Consider the following 23,315-nt stretch of genomic DNA (forward strand, 5'->3'; position numbering starts at 1 on the left):
CCTCGTCTTACTTCTGTTCAAACAAAAACCTTACCAGAACACTTTCTGCATGACATTTTATATGACACTATTACAAATGAATCCATAATAATAATTAATCACACACTTATTTATTTGTGACTCTGCTGCTCAGCAGTAATGTATAAAATGACTGACAGTCTCAGCGAAGCACCTGATAGAACAAACTGAAAGCACACAGTATGCAGCACATGTAATATGTTCAGCAAAACACTTTTAATCACTTCTATAAACACACAAGTTATTCTACCCATGTCCTCTGCAGATTCATCCCCAATGATTTACCTCCCACTGCGTTACCATGACGACTATTCCACATTAATAAACCTGAATTATACTCCCCGTCATTCATCAGGGCCCATACAATTTTCACTCTTGACATATTTAGTAGCTTGTGGCTGTTTTTATGACCTAGGTAGGTTTTTGTCTACATGTAGCAGTAATTGCCTTTTGCCCCAAGCATGCTAACAGTATAATATTCGTCATACTGTTACAGATAATATGATAAGATTTTATAATAAGCTTCGGTCTCTACGTTTCTGCTTCTCCACCTGCAATATGGATAATTTATTAAGACTATGCATGAATGGCATAATGAGTGCCCTGTGTCTCTCTCTCTCTCTTGAGTAGTACAATTAAATGTGGCTTCCATTTACGTCATGTGTCTCAAAACTTTTTCTGCCTGTTGTGTAAAGCTACCATCAGTTCACATAAAAGTTATTTATGCAAGTGGCACTTTTCCAATTTCTATTTATTTATTTTATTTAAGTTACAGGTCCTCACCAATTTAGTAAATGCATTGTAAATATTACCTACACATACTATATGTATAATGAGTTCATCCCTTTTGCTATGTGTCTGCTTGTGCTAAACTAATGGTATGTTGAAATACTGTAAATATGAAGCCAATCATGTTCGCTTATGTAGGTGGTTTGTATTTCTACAGTAATCTACAGTGACATGAATAGCAGTGGTCTCAATTTTGCAGAGTTGTAGATCCGGCAGGTTTTCATATTAAACCGATGCCACAGTGATGAATCTTCATTAGACTCAGAGGTGGGCGGAAGTGGACAGTGGAGAGGGGGTGTATGAAATATGAATGAGTATGTGCTAATAAGCCTTTGGATTGTTTGTCAAACTCTGTCCCACATCAAGCCCCTGGATTTATTGTGCCATATATTTTATGAAAAGATCCCACTTATGCTTACCAACCAGCATGCACAAGAACCATTACAGTATCAAGGAACTTCCAGGAATAACCACTGTCCATAAAGAGAGAGCAGGAGAGAGAGGATCCACACATATCATAATTGTCCGCTTTATTCAATCTTCCCTTCCCTCTGGACTTCACTTAAGAATGTAGCCAGCCTGGAAAGGTATAGCACCGTTTCCCACTTGCATAAAGTATAAATGTTGTATAAATATCACTCACATGTGATTCACAACTCACGCCTCCGTGTGTGGCTGATTAATACGCAGACAAAAAAGACTGACAAAGCCTTCCAGTCTTCACAGATTAAGGCAGAGGATCATAGACACAGTGGTATTATTTTCTTTTCTGACTCTTTGGGGTTGGTGTTATTTTAACCATCCTTGTCAGAGTGGGTGCTAACACAGAGCAGAGACATGCCACATGGAGGGCTTAAAATCCATTATCAGAGTCAGTCCCTCACGGCTGTCTACTGCTCCTAAGACAGTTGAACTGCATTTTCAATGAATTCAATTCCAGTCAGAGCTGGTGCTGAAGTTTTGGAGACATTACATTTGTTTTATTTTTTTTTTGTCCGTTACCTTTCTGCTGAGAGGATGACAGCTGGTTTATCCCTGTGCTCACTAACCTCAGTATGTACTGTAGCAAGAGCTGCTGTAAGAGCAGGTTAGTGATTTTAGACAAGTAATGTTTTTGTGCTGGTGCTTTTCCTCTTTCATCACTTGGCTCACCAAACACCGCTTGGCTATACAGTACAGTACAGTAGCAGTGTGCTGTGTAATAGTGTATGATTATTCTGTTTACATTATAGCCTGCACTGCTGTTTTCATGATCACAGTCACTTCCCCTCCACTGCGTGAAACAGATAATGTTTACTGGAAATGTTTCTCTACTAATGACTGCGACTGAATAAAGAAAGAAGACAGGAGTTATATGTTTACTTAAAGCCTCTTATGTACTGTATACAAGAAATAACTTTTTTTCAGCAGTTTTGTGCATGAAAAGCACATAAACAGTACAAATAATGTTTAAATGCACAGCCAAAGATACATCTTATATACAGTTTTAAAGACAACAATAACAAGTGGTAAATGGTGGTAACTACCTTCAGTTTGAAAGACCTGTCATAGTGGCTGTAGGTGTTTAAATTATTGAATGCAAACTATAAAAACGAAGGTTACGATATTGTAACCCTAGTTATATTAACACAGGCGGAGCCCTCTACTGGACTCTATGGGTATATCTCTCCTCCAATCGCGTACGCGCGATGGCCCACTGAAATTTGCATGTACGTAGCCGGCCAGTATGGCGTGCCTACCTTTCCCGCCCTTTAGCGGGCTATATAAGCAGATGCACCGCCAGCTGCCCTCATTCCACCAAACTTCAGCGTAAGGCGAAAGAGCGGCAGGGCCCTAAGTAGAGGGCTCCGCCTGTGTTAATATAACTAGGGTTACAATATCGTAACCTTCGTTATATCTCACACAGGCTTCGCCCTCTACTGGACTCTATGGGTACAGTAGGCGAAGCCCCGATTTATGTACTCCCTGCCGCGGGAGAGGCTCCGCCCACTGACCACACCAGCTACCGGTTAGGTACCAAGACCCAGTCACCACTTTATTAATCTTAACCACCGTATGGAGTGATAACGGGTACAACTTCATCCCAGTTAGCAGCACCTGACTAGGCTGGGTGAAGTTGTGGTCTAACCTCGCAGGGGTCTCAACCCTAGACCTCCTGCGCACCTCATTGACAGTGTCCTAGCAGAGCACAGTCCAATGCAGGTGCATGACACCCTGTGGGGATCAAGTATTTAAAAACACTTGACACATCCTTCCTCTCACATGTCCTGTGACCCTACAGTGAGCACAGACTTGGAGAAGGAGCCTGATACATCCAAGAGATAGAACCTTATGAACGGGCAGGGTGAAGACCACGATGCCGCCGTACATATGTCCTCAACACTCGCACCACTGAACAGGGCCGTAGACGTCGCCACACTTCTTGTGGAGTGCGCCCGGACCACAGTGGGCGGTTCTCGACCCGCTTGACTGTAGGCTGAGAGGATGCATTTACACATCCACCTCGCCAAGCGTTTCTTGGACAGGGCTCTGCCAGCCGTCCCGTCACCATAACACACAAACAACTGGTCGGTGTTCCTGACAGTGGCTGTTCGGTCGACATAGTATGTCAACACACGCACAGGGCATAGGAGATGCAGTTTCGCCTCCCTCGAATCCTCATGAGGGGGAGGGTGAAAAGCCTCCAACTGGATGATTCTGGACCGAAATGAGCTCCTTATGTTCTTAGGAAGAAAGGAGGGGTTCGGTTTAAGGATGGCACCACTGCGGTCCCCGCGAAGGAGTAAACAACTCGGGTGGACTGACAGGGCACACAATTCGCTCACTCTCTTGGCTGACGTCAGAGCAAGAAGCAACGCTGTCTTGAACGACAACACCTTTAAGGAGGAGCGTTCCAAAGGCTCATAGGGGTCCCTTGTGAGGGCCTCGAGTACCAGTGGCAATTCCCACTGTGGTACAGAAGTGCGTGCCACTGGTCGTAGCCTTCTGACCCCCTGCAGGAACCGTTTTACCAGAGGGTGGGCGAAGACTGGACCTCCGCCCAACCCTTCATGGCATGATGAGATGGCTGCAGCGTAAACCTTAACAGTCGCGTGAGACAGCCCTCTATCAACCAAAAGCTGTAGAAAGGAAAGAGTGTCTCCCACTGAGCATGTCAGTGGGTCCACTTCCCTCTCTTCGCACCAATGCTGGAAACCTAACCACTTAGCCCTGTAACAGGCAATGGTGGATCCAGCCCTAACCGCTTGGATGGTTTTCACCACCTGCGCAGTCAGCCCAGTCCGCATTAACCTGTCCCTTTCAGGGCCCAGGCTTGAAGCGACTGGCCCAGGATCGGCAGCGCCTGTATCGCGCCTGCCTCCTGTGACAGCGCCCCCCGGATTTGGGGAATGGGCCATGGTGGGGCCGCCATCATTGTGGTCAGCTCTGCGTACCACAGAGCCGACCGCCGGTCGGGAGCCACCAGAATGACCCTCAGCCGCTCCACTCTCACTCTCTCCAGTAGCTGGGGGATGAGACGGAGGGGGGGGAGGCATAAAGTAGCCCTCTTGGCCATGGAGCGTGTGCAAATGCGTCCACCCCCAAGGGTGGATGGTCTTGCGGGCTCAGGGAGAACCAATGGGGGCAGTGGGTGTTCGACCTGTTGGCAAACAGGTCCACCGTTGTCCTCCCGAATCGTGTCCAGATCTGCTGTACCACTTCTGGTTGCAGTCTCCACTCGTCTTCCAGGGGGCCGCCCCTTGACATGAGGTCGGCCCCCCTGTTCTCGATTCCTGGAACGTGGAGGGCTCTCAGAGATTGTAGGTGCTCTGAAGCCCATGACCACAGGTTCTCCGCCATCGCTAACAGGGCAGCGGAATGTACACCGCCCTGTCTGTTGATGTAAACGACTGTGGTGCGATTGTCGGTCCTCACCAACACGTGTCTCCCCCTTAACAGGTGACTGAAGTGTTGGAGAACCAGGAACACTGCCTGTAACTCGAGGAGGTTGATGTGGCGGTCCTCCCCCGGAGGCCACACACCACCTATCGCCCTCCCCAGGCAGGTGCCTCCCCACCCCATCATGGAGGCGTCCGTGAACACCGACGTGTACGAGGTCACTCGTCCTAGTGGTGTTCCGGTCAACAAATGTCGTGGGGACCCCCAGTACTGCAGGTTGCCCCGCACTGTTGGGGGGACTGTCAGCAGCCGAAACTTCTGCCTCTTGAGGTCTAAGCGTAGGCTGGCGAACCATCTCTGCAGGCGACGCATGTGCAGCAGTCCTAGTGGAACCACCGGGTGAGCTGCTGCCATGTGCCCCAGTGCTTGCATGACGGTCAAGGCTGTGACACGTGGAACCTGTTGCAGCTTGAGAACCTCCTGCTGTAGGGCTGTCCGTCTGGACTCCGACAGAGTGGCTCTCAGGCTGACAGAGTCGAGCACAATCCCCAAGTATTCGGCCCGCTGGTTTTGTTGGGGGTTGCTCTTCTTCCAGTTGATGGCAAAACCCAACTTGGTCAGGTGAAGTATCAACTGAACTGTGTGAAAAAAATGGCCCATTGTTTGGACCTGGCCATCACGATGAGGTCGTCCAGATAAAAGAAGACCCTCATCCCCTGGCTGCGCAGCGGTTGTAGCGCTGCGTCCACACATTTGCTGAACGTACTAGGGGCCAGGGAATAGCCAAATGGCAGCCTGTTGTATTCGTAGGCTGTTCCCTGAAATGCAAAAAGCAGGAGCTTCCTGTGTTTTGGTGCCACCTCGACGTGAAAATAAGCGTCCTTCAAGTCGATGGTAGAGAACCAATCGCCTGGTTGGACGAGTACCAGCAGCCTCCTTGTGGTTAGCATGCGGAACGTTTTGCGACCGATACGTGTGTTCAGGGCACGGAGGTCCAGGATGGGTCTGTAGCCCCCTGTCTTTTTGGGAACCAAAAAGTATGGGGAGTAAAAACCTCGTTCCTTGTCGTGAAGAGGGACAATTGACACGGCCTGTTTTGATAGCAGGTCCTGAATTTCCCCCTCGAGGAACTCTATCTCATGTTGAGAGGATAGATTCATCTCTTGTATGCCCCTGAACGCTGGGGGGAGCCCGCAGAACTGGAGAGAATATCCTAGTCTGAGGGTCCTGTCCAGCCAGTCTGTCAGTACGCAGCTGCTCTGCCATGCTTCGTAAAAACACGTGAGAGGACGCACAGACAGCTGTGGAGCAGCTTCTAGAAAGCTGTGGTACACAATTTCGGCCCTCTCCGCCGCCAAACCCGCCATAAACGGGAGTTTGGCCCATGGGGGGCCCTCTGTGAAAGGGCTGAGTCGTCCCTGAACGCACCAAGCCCGTTGTCCGAGCTCGCGGGGCCGTCCGTGAACGCATCTCTGTTGTCCGAGCCGGCGTGGTGTCACCTGAACGCACCACCGCCGCCCGGCACCTCACCGTCATGACGTCCCTGCCGCTGTTAGATCCGCCCGTGGAAATAACAGCCACAGGACCAGAGCGGTCAGACACGTTGGCCGCTCCACTGCTGTTTACCGGGGAGACAGTTCGTGTTAGCCCGGCCGCTTCACTGGAGCAGCGTGGGTTAAACGAGCGTGAGGCAGCCGTCTCATTGTCCGGAAACACAGCCCTGTCGTGCTGCTGCGAACGATGCTTGTCACCGCCGTAGCCGTTAGCTCGGCGGTGACAACCATCGCTCGTCAGCCGGTCAACACGCTGAGCCGGACGCACCGTGGAAGTGACACGGTGTCGGCTGGCAGCGCGCGGGGCTAACTGTGTGGTCGCTACAACCAGTGGGGAGCGATGTTTTCTTGTGCAGCCTCGCCGGTTGTAGCGCTCATATAGAGGGACAACGGTAGCTTTTACCCGGTTGACAACGGTGCTCCGCTCTACCGCGTCTCCCACAACGGGGACGGTAGAGGGTGTGTTGTGTGAGTGTGCTTGTGAAACCATGACCGGGGGGCCTTGCTTGCCGGGCCCGCTGCGGGGATGTGACGGTGTAACACAAGCCACCGGCAGCCTGACCGACGGTGTAGCGGTGACTACACCGGCCGGGGCTGCGCGGCAAGCGGGGAGCATGGTAGAGGTGGGAGGGGGGATTTTTGCTCTGTTAGTGGAGTAACATGTTTTAATAAAAACATTTTTCACATCCACAGAACAGTGAACACAAGCAGAACATACAGAACCATATGAACAATGAGGGAGGGCGGCGAGGCAGTCTGCCGGTGCCGTCTCTCCCGTTAACTGCCACTCTGGTCGCTGTGTGCCCCAGGACAGCTTCGGCCTGGGTGTGCTGCGAGCCGCCGCGGGACGGGACGCGCTGGGGTCCCGTGCGGGGCGTTGCTGCGGCGGGCCCGCTGGGGCTGGCTGTGGGTCAGCTGGGGGATCCGCCGCGGAGAAGCCTCTTCGCTGGCGGCGATCCCTCCGCCTCGCCGTAGCGTAGCGGCGGGGCAGCTTGACCTCTCCCTTCTGCTTGGCGGCGACAGCGAGCGGTAGATGACTGCTCAGCTGCGCCTTTTCCTCCTCCAGCCTCTTTAGCCGCTGCGTCACCGTAGTGAGGAGCCAAAGAGACCAGACCGGTGCAGCCAGAAGATCCTTTCGGTCCCTTCGGGGAGGGCGGTGAGACCTAGCCAGACGTGGCGAGAGCCGACGCCCGACAGTGACATCACTCGTCCGGCAGCAGTAGCAACTCCCTGTCCTGTTCATCTGACCGATGGTCCGGCCGAGATACTCCATAGTGTCAGGGGAAGGGGGGGCGTCGCACGGGAGTGAAGCCGCCGCTGCTACGCCCAGCACACCGAGGTTGTTGCTGCTGCTGCTAGTTGCGCGCCCAGCTGGAATATCTTGTCAAAATACTCCAGCGTGTCCTTATCCTGCAGCAGCGGTGGTAGTGGCTTTCTGTGTCCTGACCAGCCGGCTGAGTGTGGGATAATGAGCGCAGCCAGAGCGTCTTCGAGCGGGGGCACACCGGGGAACACAGTCTCCGTCTCGCCCTGCACACGCGGAGGCGGCTCACCGGCTTCGGGGGCAGTGGGGGGGGCAGGGGAAGCCCGACACACTCCGCTGCAGTCGTCATGACTTACGGGAAGTTGAGCTTGATAGAAGCGGCGCCAAACACCGTCGAGCCGTCGGAGAGGGAGAGTTCATCCTCCTCGTCTCGTAGCGGCGGCGAGTCTGCAGCAGAGGCTGAGGCGGGTCTGGGCGGCGAAGCTTCATCAGGCGGCGTGGAGGTGGTGTACGCTGGAGCGGCGTCCTCCTCCTGCCGTCGCTGCTCCAGCCCGGCGGTGGCGCGCTTCCTCCCGAGACGCTCGAAGCAAAGAAGATGTAGGTCTGCCGGGGCGATGATGCCGGCAGAGGCGTTGTTCCTGAAGCGGCGACTCCATCCTAGGAGCTAGTGTGACAGTGGGCACTCGCCGACGCTGAAGTAAAAAGGAATGAGGGCAGCTGGCGGTGCATCTGCTTATATAGCCCGCTAAAGGGCGGGAAAGGTAGGCACGCCATACTGGCCGGCTACGTACATGCAAATTTCAGTGGGCCATCGCGCGTACGCGATTGGAGGAGAGATATACCCATAGAGTCCAGTAGAGGGCGAAGCCTGTGTGAGATATAACAGCATTTCACAGGCCTGTTTTGTTTTATTATGAGCTGCTGTGAGGAGGAAACTTCATCAGGCAGATAGTTGTGTGAACATCCACAGTCCAGCATTTAGCCGGTGGTGTGGAATGAACGGTTGAATTCTGGTTGAACCTGTGGTCAATGTAGCGTGTCTTCCGCTGTGTTTGTGTGTGGAAGCGGCATTACTGATGCACTCCGTGAACTCTCCCGGGGCTGCCCGGTGAAGTTCAGAACTCTGTAAACAGGGCTTTTCCTGGTAGCTTGCCATTTTTAAAGTTTAAGTTTGACAACAGCAGCATATTGTGGCAGTTTCTGTGCTTTTAGGGAATGGCAGAATGTTTTTCTTTATGGCACATTGTTGTACCCAGCTACAGTATCCGTCTTCCTAATGGAAGTACTCAGAGGCTGAGCAGATGGTGGGATATTAGTGGCATATCTTTCATCAGTTGATGTCCCTTTTGGGACATCTCTGGTAGGGTTGTTTGGATGCTGGGTTGGGAAAGATGTATGTTTTAACTTCAGGCACCACCCGGAACTTTAATTTTAGCCTGTCAAATTCCAGTAGTTCATAACAGTTTAGAGAAGACAGATATTGTTGTCTCCAATCTCATTTTAAGGCAATTGTATACTGTCTCAGTATGCAAGAGTTTATTAAAAAATTGTGGCATACTCAAAAAGTCAGGAATTAAATGATGAGTTGTCAGCGTGGAGCCAGATTTCCGCTTGGTTACCGCTGGTTTGCATAAAGAGTCAGCAGGGAGAAAAAAATGGCAACTGCATCCAAACAAAAGTTTTGCGCAAACCCTCATCCCATAATCCCTCTATCCAGCACCCCCTGTGTCCCAACAGCCTCGTGTTCCTGACAGTCGAGCGTCACGGCTCCCCCTGCTCCGCTGCGCGGCACAGCTCAGTGTACCTCATTACCACTGAATTTCAATGCTTTATGGTTTAAAGCAAATACATTGTAATGATTCGTTCATCCTTTCAGCCCTGACACTGTTGGTTAAACGCTGGATCAAGTGTGTCATTTAGTGCACCACAGAGATCTGTACACCGCCGCAGCCAAGGGTGGAAATTAAGATCTGTGCACAGTGGAATACAGTTGAGGCAAACCTTATGAGGGAAACATTAGCACATATTTGCCACATACAGTAGCAATAAAACCCAAGCATGTGTGGATGTATTAATATAATCTAATTATAACTTGTCCCTGATTAGCCAAGGCTTTTGAATGGGTGAAATTATTACATGAGCAACAACTGCGGCGGACAACTGAGGCGATGCTTTTGTTTTTGTCATAATTGTATCATAATCCACTAATTTAAGGGGGCACTCTCCCCTGCGGAGGCTCCAATATGTTATCTATTATTTGACAAGTTTTTTTTTCTTCTTTTTTTTCAATTAGAATCAGGCTCTGTCAGTTTTGTGGCTCAGTTCCAAACCAAAGCAAACATTAAATGGATTGAGAAAGAGTATTAAATCACGCAGGCTTTATTCCCAACTAACAGGTTTCATACGCTGAGGCACACTGAGGTGTTTGAATTTCCTCTGCCGTCTAATAATTTTCTGGACAGGTTTTGGACATATATTTCAGAAATCATCTCTTATTCTTTGTGGCAAGATGAAGATATCAAGAGAGGCAGAAAATATGTATTGCTCAACTGTTACAGTAAGTTGGAGCAATAGAATTTTGCTGCCATCTTTATAATGACCTCCATCTATATCAGAAAGGAGACGCATTTGTCTGTCTGTCTTTTGAATGTCTTTGTATATCTCTGACTCAGGCACTTATTTAAAAAAAATCCATACTCAATATTGACTTTTAAATGTTAACTGTTGCAACGCTGCTAAATGTAAAAGTCTTCCCATTAGCAGTGTTTATACGTTCTGATCCCGGCATAAACAAAGATAGCTCATTGTTAACAGACCATGTCTCCATTGTCTTTGTCGCGAGAGGAAGCAAATAACAGCAGCTCTCGAATGCCTTCGGCAATCAAGCTGAGCTGAGAACAGCAGAGTCTGGTGGAGTCGCCGGCCCAAGCAATTCTTTACACTCAGGGCCCTAGTTTGCTGGCGCAGCGCAGGTGGCGCAAGGTAGCGCAGCCGGTCTAATGCAAGTTTCGACCAGCGCAGCCTAGCGCAAAGTCAGATTGGAAGATTGGCAGATCGCGCTGCGCTGAGATAGGCGTGGCCGCGCAGCAGGGGGAGGCGTCACAGATTCAGCTTGGTGCAGTGGAAGTTTTGTCCGAAAATGTCCCGCCGAGGTTGCGCTGAAAGCTCGCCACCTCCAACCAGGTCTAGTCTCAGCGCAGGGCGGAGCGCAGCAGGTGCAGTGGAAGTTTGGCTGACTGACCTGCAGTGCACACACGTCACCAAGACCTCACAGGCAGATCTCCACAGTTCCAGACACATTTCAATGCAATAAATATCCACAATAACCACTATTTAATGCAACTAACGGAATCAACACGTGAATTTATATCTATATAGATTGTCCCGTCACATCTGACGTCAGATCAAAGCAGAGATCAAAGGCTGTGGCACGCGCAATGGAAACTCCACCTGAATTAACACAGCAGGGACGAACTGGCACTGAAAAGCAGCTGTGGATGTCCCAAAAGCAGGACTGAGGGTGGATGACTGCATGTCGCTGCCGTGTTGAGATACCACTCTGCCCTTGTGATGATCGCTTTATTTATTTATTTATTTATTTACTTATTAATTCATTAGCGGAGAGCGACCGCATCACGCAGCCGTAATGAAAAACAAAACACAAATCATCATCTCTCTTAGTCCACCACAACAGCCTCGGTATCAGATAGTCAGTATATAGCCTACTACAGTATACTCAGCATCTCATCACAGAAAAAAAAGAGACGGACAGAGAGAGAGAGAGAGAGAGAGAGAGAGAGAGAGAGAGAGAGAGAGAGAGAGGGAGGGAGAGAGAGAGCGCGAGTCCTTTACGCTGATTTAATCCACATGGTCTGTGTTTATGTTGTGATTAGTGTACACCTGTCATCTTGCTTACATAGGGTTTGAATAAATGTGAGTTTCTTTATTAGTGTATTAGTTGTTTCTTAGATTGGGTAGGGGTTCTCAGTGTATCAGATCAATCCTGGTTAAGTATATTAGTAAACTCATTATTGGTCACTCTGAGCTCGGACCTCCGGACCAAAACAGCTGTTTCCTCCTGGGAGAGGTTCGGCCTCTGGCGTCGCTGTTTCCTCCGTCCAAACTTGCAGCGCGCATCACCCGCCGCGCAGTTAAAGGTGAGGAGAGGAGCTCCTTTGATTGGTGAAGATCTGACTCGGCTGTGTCAAACCCACTCCACGCCTTTCTCTCCTCCTCCTGTCTCCCTCCCGCCCTGTCTCCTCCCTCTTCACCGTTTGCGCCGGTGGGAGGGACGAGGGGAGGGGTTGCGCTAGTCTAAGTCTGACTGCGCGGCCCAGCAAACTTGCGAAATGGACCTGGGCCACACCCCGTTGGCGTGGCGAAGCTGCGCTGATGCTAGACTTCACCTGGTCGACGAAACTAGGGCCCTCAGTGTCATCTGTTGTGTTGTCACCACTGAAGAAAGGAGGATGACAAATAAAGACAAAATGCTCTTTGAACACCAGCCAGTCTCCGTAGTGCAGCATGGACACACGCATGCAGATTCTCGCTGTGGCGATGAGTGCTGAATGTGTAATCAGAGAGGGATTGTGAAATAGAACAATGTGGCATGTTTTCCTTTTTACATATATTCATCCAAATACACTGAATGTTTGCACGTGTTTGCCGTTTGCACAAAAAAAAAGAGGATCAAATCCAAAAAGACAAGCTAAATCTTTTTTAAATCGCAGAGCCTTTTATTGCCTTCGGGCAACGCCATTTCCAATAGCTGTGAGACAACTGTGTGTTTTCTCACTGAAGATTAAGACTGAATTCACATGAATATGATGAGCAAACAGCTGGGGACTGTAGTACACCCTCACTAGTTTTTTTGTGCTTTTGCAGCAGTAAAACTGTTTGCCTAATTTAACCCATTTGAACAGCAGTGGAGCTGCAGGGCACGCATCTCTGCCACCTCTAAACCAGATTAGGCTGTCAAATACGCTTTTAGGGTATTTGATTTTTTTCTCCCCTCCACCTGTCAGTGTGATTTAGAGCTGACTTCTATTGTGAAAGACTGAGTACACATCTTACTGAAGAAAATATGAAGGAAAACCTTTTTCTCATTGTCTTCACTCTACACACTTGCTAGCTCTCACTTTTTTTTTCCTTTTTTTTTTCCAAGCGTGCAATGGCTACTAAGTATGAACATCTAACATCTTAATTCTGACAAGATTATTAAGAGACAGAGTTCTCAATAGATTATGCTCAGTTCCTGATTAAAGCTAAGGGCACTAATGGGTGATTAGCAAAATGAATAGCATTCATTCAGAATGTGTGAACTTTAATTTGTAGGGGTGATCTATGTGCAGTATATAATGTGTGGGGTGATCTATGTGCAGTTTGGGTTGAAGCATTTCATTTTTCTTTCATTTCCTCAAACCTGCTTACCTTGTACTTTTAATCCCCCAAGTATACTCAAGAGTGAAATACCATCACTCTGGTATTTAATGGTGTCATAAAATTCCCATTTGTAGTAGCCCCAGGAGAGCGCATATACTCAACTCAACCCTTGGAGTTTTATTTGTTACCGTCATATGCCTACATGCAGGGATGTGGCAGATCTGCAGGTGTTCAAGAGAAAATAGAGAAAATATGTAAACAGTCCATCAAATTTAATATAATACTTGAATCATATGTGATTGAACTTTGCAAAGACACCCACACACCCACTCTTGTTTTAATATGCCCTTCACATAGACTATATACTCTATCATGCTTTTCCTTTTAGAATATGCAATGTATTAAATAATAATTATAACTAATTTGCTAGATTTGCATGTATTTCAAGTGAATGATGAACCACCAGGATGTTGATGATACTTTTAATTATCATCAAAACAACATCCTTGTCAGTGAGGTTCAGCAGGTCTCTCGGCCTCTTCTCATTGTGCTGCCAAAGCAGAGGCACCACAGAGGAACTGACTGACTGAAATTCATTTATCTGAAATGCAAATCCTCCCCCTCCCCGGCCCTTGTGTCTTCGGAGAGTTGTCTGAACAGAGAGGGTAAGTAGCTAGTGGGCTGTGCTAATGGCTAACCTTAAGTCCTTTCATTCAACCGCAGAGTGCTCCATGACAGTTCTGAATTACAGACAGCTATTCCCAAGGCTCTGCCTCAGTGTGATGAATGGCCCCAATCTTGTTCTGCTGAGGAAGTTAGCATTACATTCATGAGATACAGTTAATGGATCTGAGAGTGAGAAGCTTTTCCTTTGAATTCTGAACATATGGGACTTTGTCCAGAACTCACGTGTGAACAAAGCATAATGTTTATTGCGCACTTATCCTTTGTGTGTGTGTGTGTGTACTGTATGTGTTTGGCAGCGGCTCCTCCCAGGAGATCAAAAAGGCTATTCATCAGTTTGTTTTGTAGAATGGGAAGATTTCCACAGCTGATGTCGGCCTTGTGTTAGTCTTACACCCTTTATGTGAAAACATTTCATCTTATGAGACAGAGATCTTCATTCGATAGCACGGTCTTCCTATTATGAAAAGGCTGGATACTGTATGAGAATCACGTCTCATAATTAGATACCAAGAGTTTATTACTGGTGACTCTTGATCACAATGTTGATCATTAAACAACTTTTAAGCATCCTTGAGGCAAGAGTTTAATGTCAAAAAGTCTATAAATTAATACCTGACACGAGTGAGAGGGTCCTCCAAATGTCAGAACACATAATTTAACAACCTTAAGGTTCGTTCACGGCTAATTTACCTGTTCACTCTCCAGTTTGTTCCCCCATCTGCATTAAAATCTTAAAGTGCTTGATATTTTTCCAAAATAAGCCTTGATAACCACAGACCGACTGCTGCTCTGGGGGCATCCAAGGCTTTGGAGGTTTCACATTTAGCAGTGCTGTGCTTTTCAAACAGTTTCATATTTTAATGTTGATGAGAAAGAGGAAAAGAAAGCTTCGAGCATCCGGTAACAGATGTTATCAAATGCATTGTTGACAAGTTATGTGGAAGAAAAGCTTTGTCACAGGGTTTTGTATGTGACAAAATTGTTTTTTCCTCTCCCTTTAATGCTTGTAATTTTGAAAGTGCTGAAAGAAACTGTTAATTAGTCTGAAAACATCCAGGCTAACATCCCTGTTTTAATAATAAGTGTCATGCCTCTTTTTCACGATGTTCCTTCTCAGTTTTAGTCATGTCTTTGTATCTTGGTTTTATTTCTGACTTGGTTTCCCTCCCTTTAATTTCCCTGTACTCTTATTACGCAACCTTTATTAAAACCTACTGTAGCAAATGAGGCCTTTAATTGCTTTTGTGACCTAAGGTTTATTACAAAGGAAAATCTTAATTTGTTTACTGCAGATATCAGGTATCTTGCAGAACAAAATGTGCATGACATGCAGTATTTGTCAGGTACGTTTAGGATGATTTAAGAACACTGTCCAAATGAGGTCAAAGAAAAGTTGTTCTTTTTTTCCTGTTTGGAGTGTTAATGTTTTTACCTTTCAGCACATTCTGGGTAAAAAGTCTATTTTTCTTTCTAAAACATGATGTTTTCTTTCTTCCTCTGTTTTTCTTTATTCAAGACATGCACTCAGCCATTAACACTTACACATCTTCTAGACTTCTTTCACACGTAGGCCTTTGTTGATGGTGGTAATACAGTAGGCAATGATAACACTTGCTGTGTTGGGTGTGATTGCTGCAAGGTTGACTCATGCAATGCCTCATATGATGGATAGCGAACTAGAAACAAAATATTCCATTCATTTTGAGATCTTCTGGACTATAAGATAACCCAGGAGGATACAGTATTGCACTTTATGTTATATATAATTCAAAGTGCACTTATAATATCACACTGACACCAAATGAGGCATAAAGTCGTTGGGTCTGATGAGCAAAACATGACACATATAAGTGTACTTCAATGAAATATTTGATATGGCTTTTTACTGGTTGGATGTGCCGTCCATTTTTGTGTTTATCTAAAGTCACTGTTAAGTAGCCAGAAATATTTTATCATAAAACAGTACTTTATGTTACATGACGATAAAATAAAGAGAAATTATTTTAAAATTTATACAACACTTCATTGCTTACTAAAGTAGTATTAATGCTTCTGCATGTTAATATTTCTTTTTGTTTTAAGTCCCGTATCCTGTTTTAATTGTTCATTATGAAATATTGTTGTTGTGTAAAACGATAAGAATATGAATGATATGAAAATGAATTCAATGAACTGAAGAACTTGATTTTTTTCATTTCTTAAAATTACAATACTTGTCATTAGTGTCTCCCATCAGTGTTTTGCACGCCTCTGACAATAAACTGAGGCAGCAGAAAAGTTCATCAAGTACAACCTCTCTTGTTTACATCTGAGATGCATAATGCACCCAAATCATAAACAGTAGGCCATTAAGTCTACAAGTTATTAATGGTAAGTAAAACGACATTTTTAATGGAGTTCAGCTTTGTTATTGAATGCATCTGGTGTTGTTGCATTCATGCTTAATTAGTAATTTCTTATGCTGGAAGAAATATAATTAATTAAAAATAACACTTCATAAATGAAATGCTGTGCTGAAAATTAGGCAATCAGACGTTAGGATTTTGGACCCAATGTTCTCCATTAGGGTGTCTGGCCAGAGTGTGTGGAGTCTTTTCAGGTAAATGGAATTTGTGTTACTGAAAGTCTTATTATTATAACCTTTATTTAACCAGGTTTGTCCCATTGAGATCCAAGATCTCTTTTGCAAGAGAGACCTGAAAAAAGTCTGAAAAAAAAGTCTGGAAAAAAAAAAAATAGTTGACTTGTGGCTTGTTGTGTGAGTGTCATTATCCCCGCCTACTTAGTCAATCACTTCACAAATGCTGATATGCCTAGAAGTCTCATTGCCTTCAATGTCATTTCAAGGTTTGTGCGTATGAGTGAAATTGAGAACGCCACTCATTTACACACACCACACTACACTTAGTAGTTAATTACATCCCTCTTTTTCTCTGCAACTTGTTCCCCACACACTATTTCCTTTCCAGTGGTTGTAGTCCTTGTTCTTTGAAGATCTACATGAAGTCTCCTGCCAGTCCATACTGTACCTCCTGTTCATGTGGAAATTATGTTGCTGGCATGAAAAAAACAACACAGACCTGGATTTAAACTGTTGTGAACTGCAGTTGTGATTCTGAACTGAAACTGACTCTGGTTTCTGTTTTCCATCAACAAGATAATTGGCATATTTCATCCATCTTTGTTTGTAGCCCTGACTCTGTTCTCAGCTTTGCTCTTCTCTCTCATCTTTGCCATCTTGCTGTCTTTTTGCCTCCTCGCCGCCGCCTGATCCTGATTAAAATGCGCGCGCTGACCTCTGCGCCCGACTCTCTTCTTCAACCATCTCCCTAATCTGCGCCTTCCTCCTCACTCTCTCTCTCTCTCTCTCTCTCTTCGTCTCCTGCCCACCACCTCTCCGTCTTCCTCTATCACTCTCTTCTTGCAGTGTCCTGAGGGGCTCAGGCCAATGAAAGATGGCTCAGGTTGCTATGACTACTCCAGGGGCATCGACTGCACGGATGGCTTCAATGGAGGCTGCGAACAGCTGTGTCTTCAGCAGCTTGTGCCCCTCGAAGATGACCCCAGCTCCAGCAACGTGCTCATGTTTTGCGGGTGAGAATAACTAACAGTAAAATATTTAATGGTGTCTGGAGGCTGGAAATAAAGGTTCCTCATGAATGAGGCGTACAGTGATATTTCAATCAGGAAATTCTTTCTAGGGAAAATAACTACTGTACATGAAGGAAATTAGTATGTAAATAACAACCCACCAAATTACTTCTATATGAGACAAAACACATTTACCCATGATAACATGCAGCAAGTCATTGTTTTAATATACATGTATCCTATTAATAGAGGTTTTACAATATCACTTCTGGAAGGTCACTCTTCTGCAGAGAGGCTTTATGAATCTTTTATTATGTTGTAAATATTAAGTGTTTGAATTGTACAAATACAAGTAAGCATGTAGGTAGAGTGAATTCAGTGGGCTCCACATTTGTCTGAACAGAAGCTTAAATTGCTCAATGCATGTGCTGAAGGATTAAACCTGTATCTTGGACGGTGCCGACTGCACTCCCTGCACATTATTCAGTGATACATTCCCACTATGAACACCCTCTCTCTCATCCCACACATTTTCCACCGAGCTGATATACTGTATGTGGCTGTGTGGAGGTTTTATATTTTTTCCCCTCCTCTCTCTGCACCTGCCCTAGAATTACTGTAGATGGTATCACATGGCATAGTAATCTCCAGGGAGTTTCCATTTGAAAAAGGTTATCCTGTGGCCATGAAAGGCTGTGCAGCTGGTCACTAACAATGCTGCTCTGTGGCATTCCAACAGTTCCCTTTCTCTTTTTTTACTAACAGGTCTAATATGTGGCAAGAAATCATGTTCCACACCATTATACCCCCACTGCCTTTTACCCCTTCTACTCCAGTCAGGATGGATCAGTCAAGGCAGCCTGTTTATGTCACATGTCCTACTTGCCGACTGTACTTTCTGTTGCTTCTTTGCTTTACTGTAGCACACTTTCTATTTCATTTACAACTGTCATCTTTGAGAGGATTTTGCACATACATTTTCTTTTGTAGTGTAGATGTGTTCATGCAGTGATATGTTTGGAGATGATGATCTAGTAACATCAAACACATGTAAGAAATGTATGTCCCAATTTCAAGAGCGATATCGCTGTCTCTTTCCCCCATTAGGGTTTTTTATTATTATCACATACACCCTCTTGTACTCTGATGGTATGAGTTTATAAAATCATTGAAATACCCATAGTGAAATCTGTGTCTAAAAATATGATGCATTTTTGTATGGATAAAATGATGCAACCATATGATATTATATATAAGCATTCATACATCAACAGATGTATATTTATGGATGAGACATGTACAAGAAAAACATGTCCTGATTTATAATACCAATGGTCTCACATACTTTTTTTCTCATATATGTGTTTATGGTATAAGTACAGACATTGAACCATTGCACATGGGAACTAAATGAAGATTGAGTAACACTGATCACAGTGCATTGGAAGTTGCTGGATCTATAAGCTGAATGACTCCCAGTGCTTTAATGACTGACACAAAGAAATTACATTATGAATACTTGGATATACAGTATGGCAGCTCCTGACAACATTTGGGTTTCTGGCAACCTCAAAGAGGGAGCGGATTGACAGGTGAAGGAAATCATAATTCTCCTTGAGATGTGTCAGAGCCACAGTGTGGGATGGCTTTTTTTTTTTTTTTTTTCCTGAGGAAATTAGATTTCTTTTGCTCAGCGGGTGAAGAGGCCAGTATTAAAATGCAATTTGCAGCTATGTCCACTTTCCCTGGTCTCTTCAGTACAATTGACTGGTCTCACTTTTCAATAAGAGTATATGCACAATGGCACATGTCAAGCCAGGATTGATTTTTGTATCGATCGGCCCAGTGCTTAATGACTAACTGCTCGGTAGAACTGGACTGTAAAATTAATAGATAAAATTAATACACTGCACTGCCTGGAATAGCTGGCGCTGATGTGTGGTTTAGCGAGCTGTTGGTTTCCAGAAAAGAAAAATGGCTTTGCCTCCTACCCCCAGGAAAACACTGCATCACCAGGTCTATCGGATTTTCAGGTCAGCGTTGCCAACAATGAGCAGAGTCCTCCTTCCCTCTGAGGCGCTGAGACCCGATCATCTGCATGAGCCCCAATCTCAGCGCCAGCTAACAGCAACGGATACTCAACCTTGTTTGTAAGGGAGGATTATGCAATTAAATGGAGGAGATACGATAATTTGTGACTGATTACATGGTCTTCTCAATGCTGCGCCATTGGAACCTGCTTTCAAACTGTTTTCAGCAAAGTGCCAGTGTCCACAGTATCCAATGAAGGTTTACAGCTGACATGAGGCAAAAGGCGTCTTTTGTAATTTAATTATATTATTTCTAACATATTCTAATAGATGGTTAGAAGAAAAGGGCATGTTTGTTTCCTGGTTCTGCATCATTCACTTTATCCACAAGTCATTTTTTTTCCGTAGATCAAAGTAGTAAACTGGGAACATCTGCGTTTGGGTTCAAACTGTTTTTCAGCTCTCTTGGTTTGCATTTTGCTTTATCATCAACCTGCAACATTTATGCCACTATTCATCTCCTATATATATAATGCACATATCCTTTCACCTCAAGTGTAGATAGGTTCAAATACATTATTGTACTGACAGCTTTTCGCTTCCCCTCAGGTGTGTAGAGGAGTACAAACTGGCAGGGGATGGGCGCTCTTGCCTCCTGCAGTCAGACAACTGTGAAGGACCCAAATGCCCAAGGCAGGATGTCCACTTCAATGACACCCTGTTTGGTGAGATGCTGCATGGATACAACAACAAAACCCAGCAAGTCAACTTGGGACAGATATTCCAAATGACCTTCCGGTACAAGTATACACATTCACACTTACACAAATGCAAAACAGAAATCACTATTTATTGTAATAATGTCAGTGACTAAACTGCATGTGGTTCTTACCTTTTATTTGATCTGATTTGTTACATTGTTGTATCTTATATATGTCTGTGCTTGTTTTTTTCCCTCTATTCCTCTGTTGTGAAAAGCATTATTTTATTATTTCCATCTACAAGTGTAGTTTCCACTTACAATCTTCCCAAGAGACCTGTTGTTTCTCATCTTAACTGTCTACGTTTTTTTTCCTACATCTCCAAAGACACCGTCATCGGGAGTAATGGTCGTCTTTTATCGGTTTTGGGTTTGCCGTTGGGCTGCTTGCATCTGCGTTTGCACAGATGTGCGCGTCTGTGTGTGTGAAAGAGAGAGAGAGAGAGTGAGAAGAGGATGAGAGAGTGATGGCTGAGTGAGGATTGAGACTTTATCCCATGGCAGTTCCCCCTAAACTGTCAGCCCTCCGAAAACCTGGCTCGCTCTGATAAGTCACATGCTGTTTGTGGCGAAATGCTCCTGTAATCACAGAGAGATGATGAGGGTCTATCTATGCACAAATACAGTACGCGCCGAAAAACACGCTCAGGCTTTATCTTACTTTTCTCTGTCTGTCTTTTATTTACTCACTCTGTCTCTCTATCCTTCTCATACAAACATGCACACACTATACATTCACATACATACTTGAATCATAATCATAATATTCTTTCCATCTGTTTTGCCCTACGGGTCATAATAGTTGTGCTTGACTAAACACAGCCATAAGGTCTGTCTGCTGCGGGTCTTTGGGGTTAATCTTCTCTAATGTACATTATCATGAACCAGGATTACTGCAGGTTAGATGCCAACTGGATACAGCTTTTTGTAAACTGAATTAGATGTTCTCTTGAACTTTATCCTTCCTGAAGAATGTGAATGGAAAAAAGCACTTTTGGCTTAATACTGTTGTTCAGTTGAAGTAATTCTAAATAGAGTTCGGTTTAAACACAATGGTGTCTGAGTCTGTCCTTGAAGATGCCTTTGGAATGTGGGCGCCATTAACTTCCCAAGTAGGCAGCGTCTGGTACTGTGTGTTCTGACTAGACTGAGGTCTTTTTAAAAAGATGGTAAATAAACAGTCTATTTCATACTGAATAAAAAATTCTTGAACATAAATTTTGTACTTGCACAATTGCTGTAAAAAGATCTCAACTACTGTATTTAGCAGAGCCTTCAGAGCTGGGTGGTAAAGGTTACTTTAAGTAGTTATACCTCCCTGATATGTCTTGGCAGTTTGTACTGACGAACACTGACAGAAATGAAGAGCTGTGGTGTTCAAAGATGGGCTGGTAACTATGATCACCCAAAGAGCTATAAGCTAAGAGGGGCTTGATATCCGTCTTAAAAGAATGTGCTGGAATGACTGACAGATCTACAGCCTAATATGGGAAAAGAACAAAAAGCTTAATGTTTCCCAAAGGTTCAAGGGGCTAAACCAGCCAAGGAAGTGCCTCAAATGCACCAAACAGGGCACAGTTTGACAGATAAAACAAAGGCACAGTCTGAGGATGTGGAAACCAGGGAGAGCAGACAGTCTTGATCCATTTGCCCTCAAGCAGTGGAGAGCACAGTGGGTCCTCTGTCTGTAGACTCCAGCTCTACACACTGGGTTATATCAAACTATGGCCAGTAGTGGGATTTGTAGTCAAGCCAGGTCTCTGGTGGGTTTATACACATAACGGCTTTAAACGAGTCAAGCACCATGGCAGTGTAGAGACTCGCTACACAGGCAATAACAGATCCCATCATCTTCATATGGAGGAAACAAGCACATAGACAACATGAAGTGCACTTAGCTAACAGCCGTCTCCTCAGGAAGCTGTTGTTCTTTCTCTGTGACAGATATATATTGTTCTTTATATTACAGCTCTAAAGGTACAATCCAGTGGTTTGGTTTGTCACAAACCCCCAATGTGAAAAGATGTCAAATTGTTATGATAATGTTATTCTCATCAACACGATTACAAAAGCTGCGATTCAGCTCTATGTTTGCTTCTCTACAGCACTTTGCTTATATGTTTCTATGGTGCACTAACACTTTTCCTGCTGTGAGAATTTCTGTACGGCACAGACCAACAAAGTTTTCCTCCTCCCACCTCAACCTTTATCTTGTTACACCTGCGCAATTTGCACCTGCTCCTAGGAGCTCGGAACATTTCCATGCTAATTGCGAGATGCGTACTTAGCCACACGTATCGTGTTCCCTGCAGTTAGAAGCACACTTGGCTGATTACATGTAGATGACAGGCAAAGTGCACTTCCAGGCTTATGTGCCTTTTTTTTTGATAAATAACACAAATGTCTCTGGGTGCAGAGTGCGTCTGAAACGAAGCGCAAAATGCATTTATGCAAACCGACCTACTGTACACAATTCAGCAGTTAGTGGAGAGGGCAGGCGAAAGAAAAAGGGAAAAAAAAGAGGATGACACAAGGAAGTATCTCTCTGAATCCCTGAATCCATCTCTAAATTGAGGAGAGAGAAGAAGAAGCTCTGTGTTTTGTTCACCAGTCGGTATTTTATTTGCATCCCCGCTGCACTTCCATCTTTGTTTTATGAGCTTGATCAAATTTATTTCAGGTAATATTTTGAAAGTCACGTTTTTCTCGCGCTATTCATCATTCTAAGTTTAACCAGCCAAGCTGAGCACACAAGAGCGTAATACTCAACTCCCCGTGCCACTAATTAAACATGTGTATTACTGCATGTCATCTCACTAAAGTACTTATTCTCCTTATCAAATCCATTGTGTCTTTTGTCATGAAAAAGAACAATAGCTTTGTCTTCGCAACGACTCGGTCCCGTAAGATTCTACCTCACACTTGGTACATACGCTCCTCTTATTCATAGCAATATGTTAGAGTTGTTACCCTCATAATTTTCTCCACTTTCCTGCATGCTGCCTTTGATATGCAGATGCAAGTTTTATCACAGAGCCCTGCATCCCTTTCTTTCTCTCACCTCACTGTCTACCCACTCCCTCGCTCCAACCACCTCACTCCCTCACATTAGCATCTCAAAGTGAAATATTAGATTATTGAGATAAATTATCGTGCATGATTGGAGTCGCAGCTTCGCAGGTTGTGTTTTAATGTGAAATATTACCTGCGATTTATGAATGTAATGCATGCATTTTGCTTTGAATTGATCGCACTTTGAGCAGCCTCTTGAAACCGATTCAGGGAATGAATTTTGCAAATTGCTGTTATGAAATTATAGACTAATACAAAGCCATGTAGATTTGCATTCATGTGGTACTGTA

At 45.1% G+C, this 23,315-nt stretch overlaps 1 protein-coding gene across 1 annotated transcript in view; it reads left to right on the top strand.

Moving 5' to 3' along the window:
* Window positions 1–23,315, top strand: part of astn2 (astrotactin 2) — a 267,819-nt gene that overhangs the window by 171,571 nt on the left and 72,933 nt on the right. The window contains exons 12-13 of the mRNA XM_085793310.1: window positions 17,000–17,166; window positions 19,803–19,991. Of these exons, the coding sequence (XP_085649436.1) occupies window positions 17,000–17,166; window positions 19,803–19,991 (356 nt within the window). The remainder of the gene's footprint in view (window positions 1–16,999; window positions 17,167–19,802; window positions 19,992–23,315) is intronic.

Source organism: Trachurus japonicus, chromosome 12 (assembly GCF_045865225.1).
Source record: "Trachurus japonicus isolate A0001 chromosome 12, Traja_1.0".
NCBI lineage: Eukaryota > Metazoa > Chordata > Actinopteri > Carangiformes > Carangidae > Trachurus > Trachurus japonicus.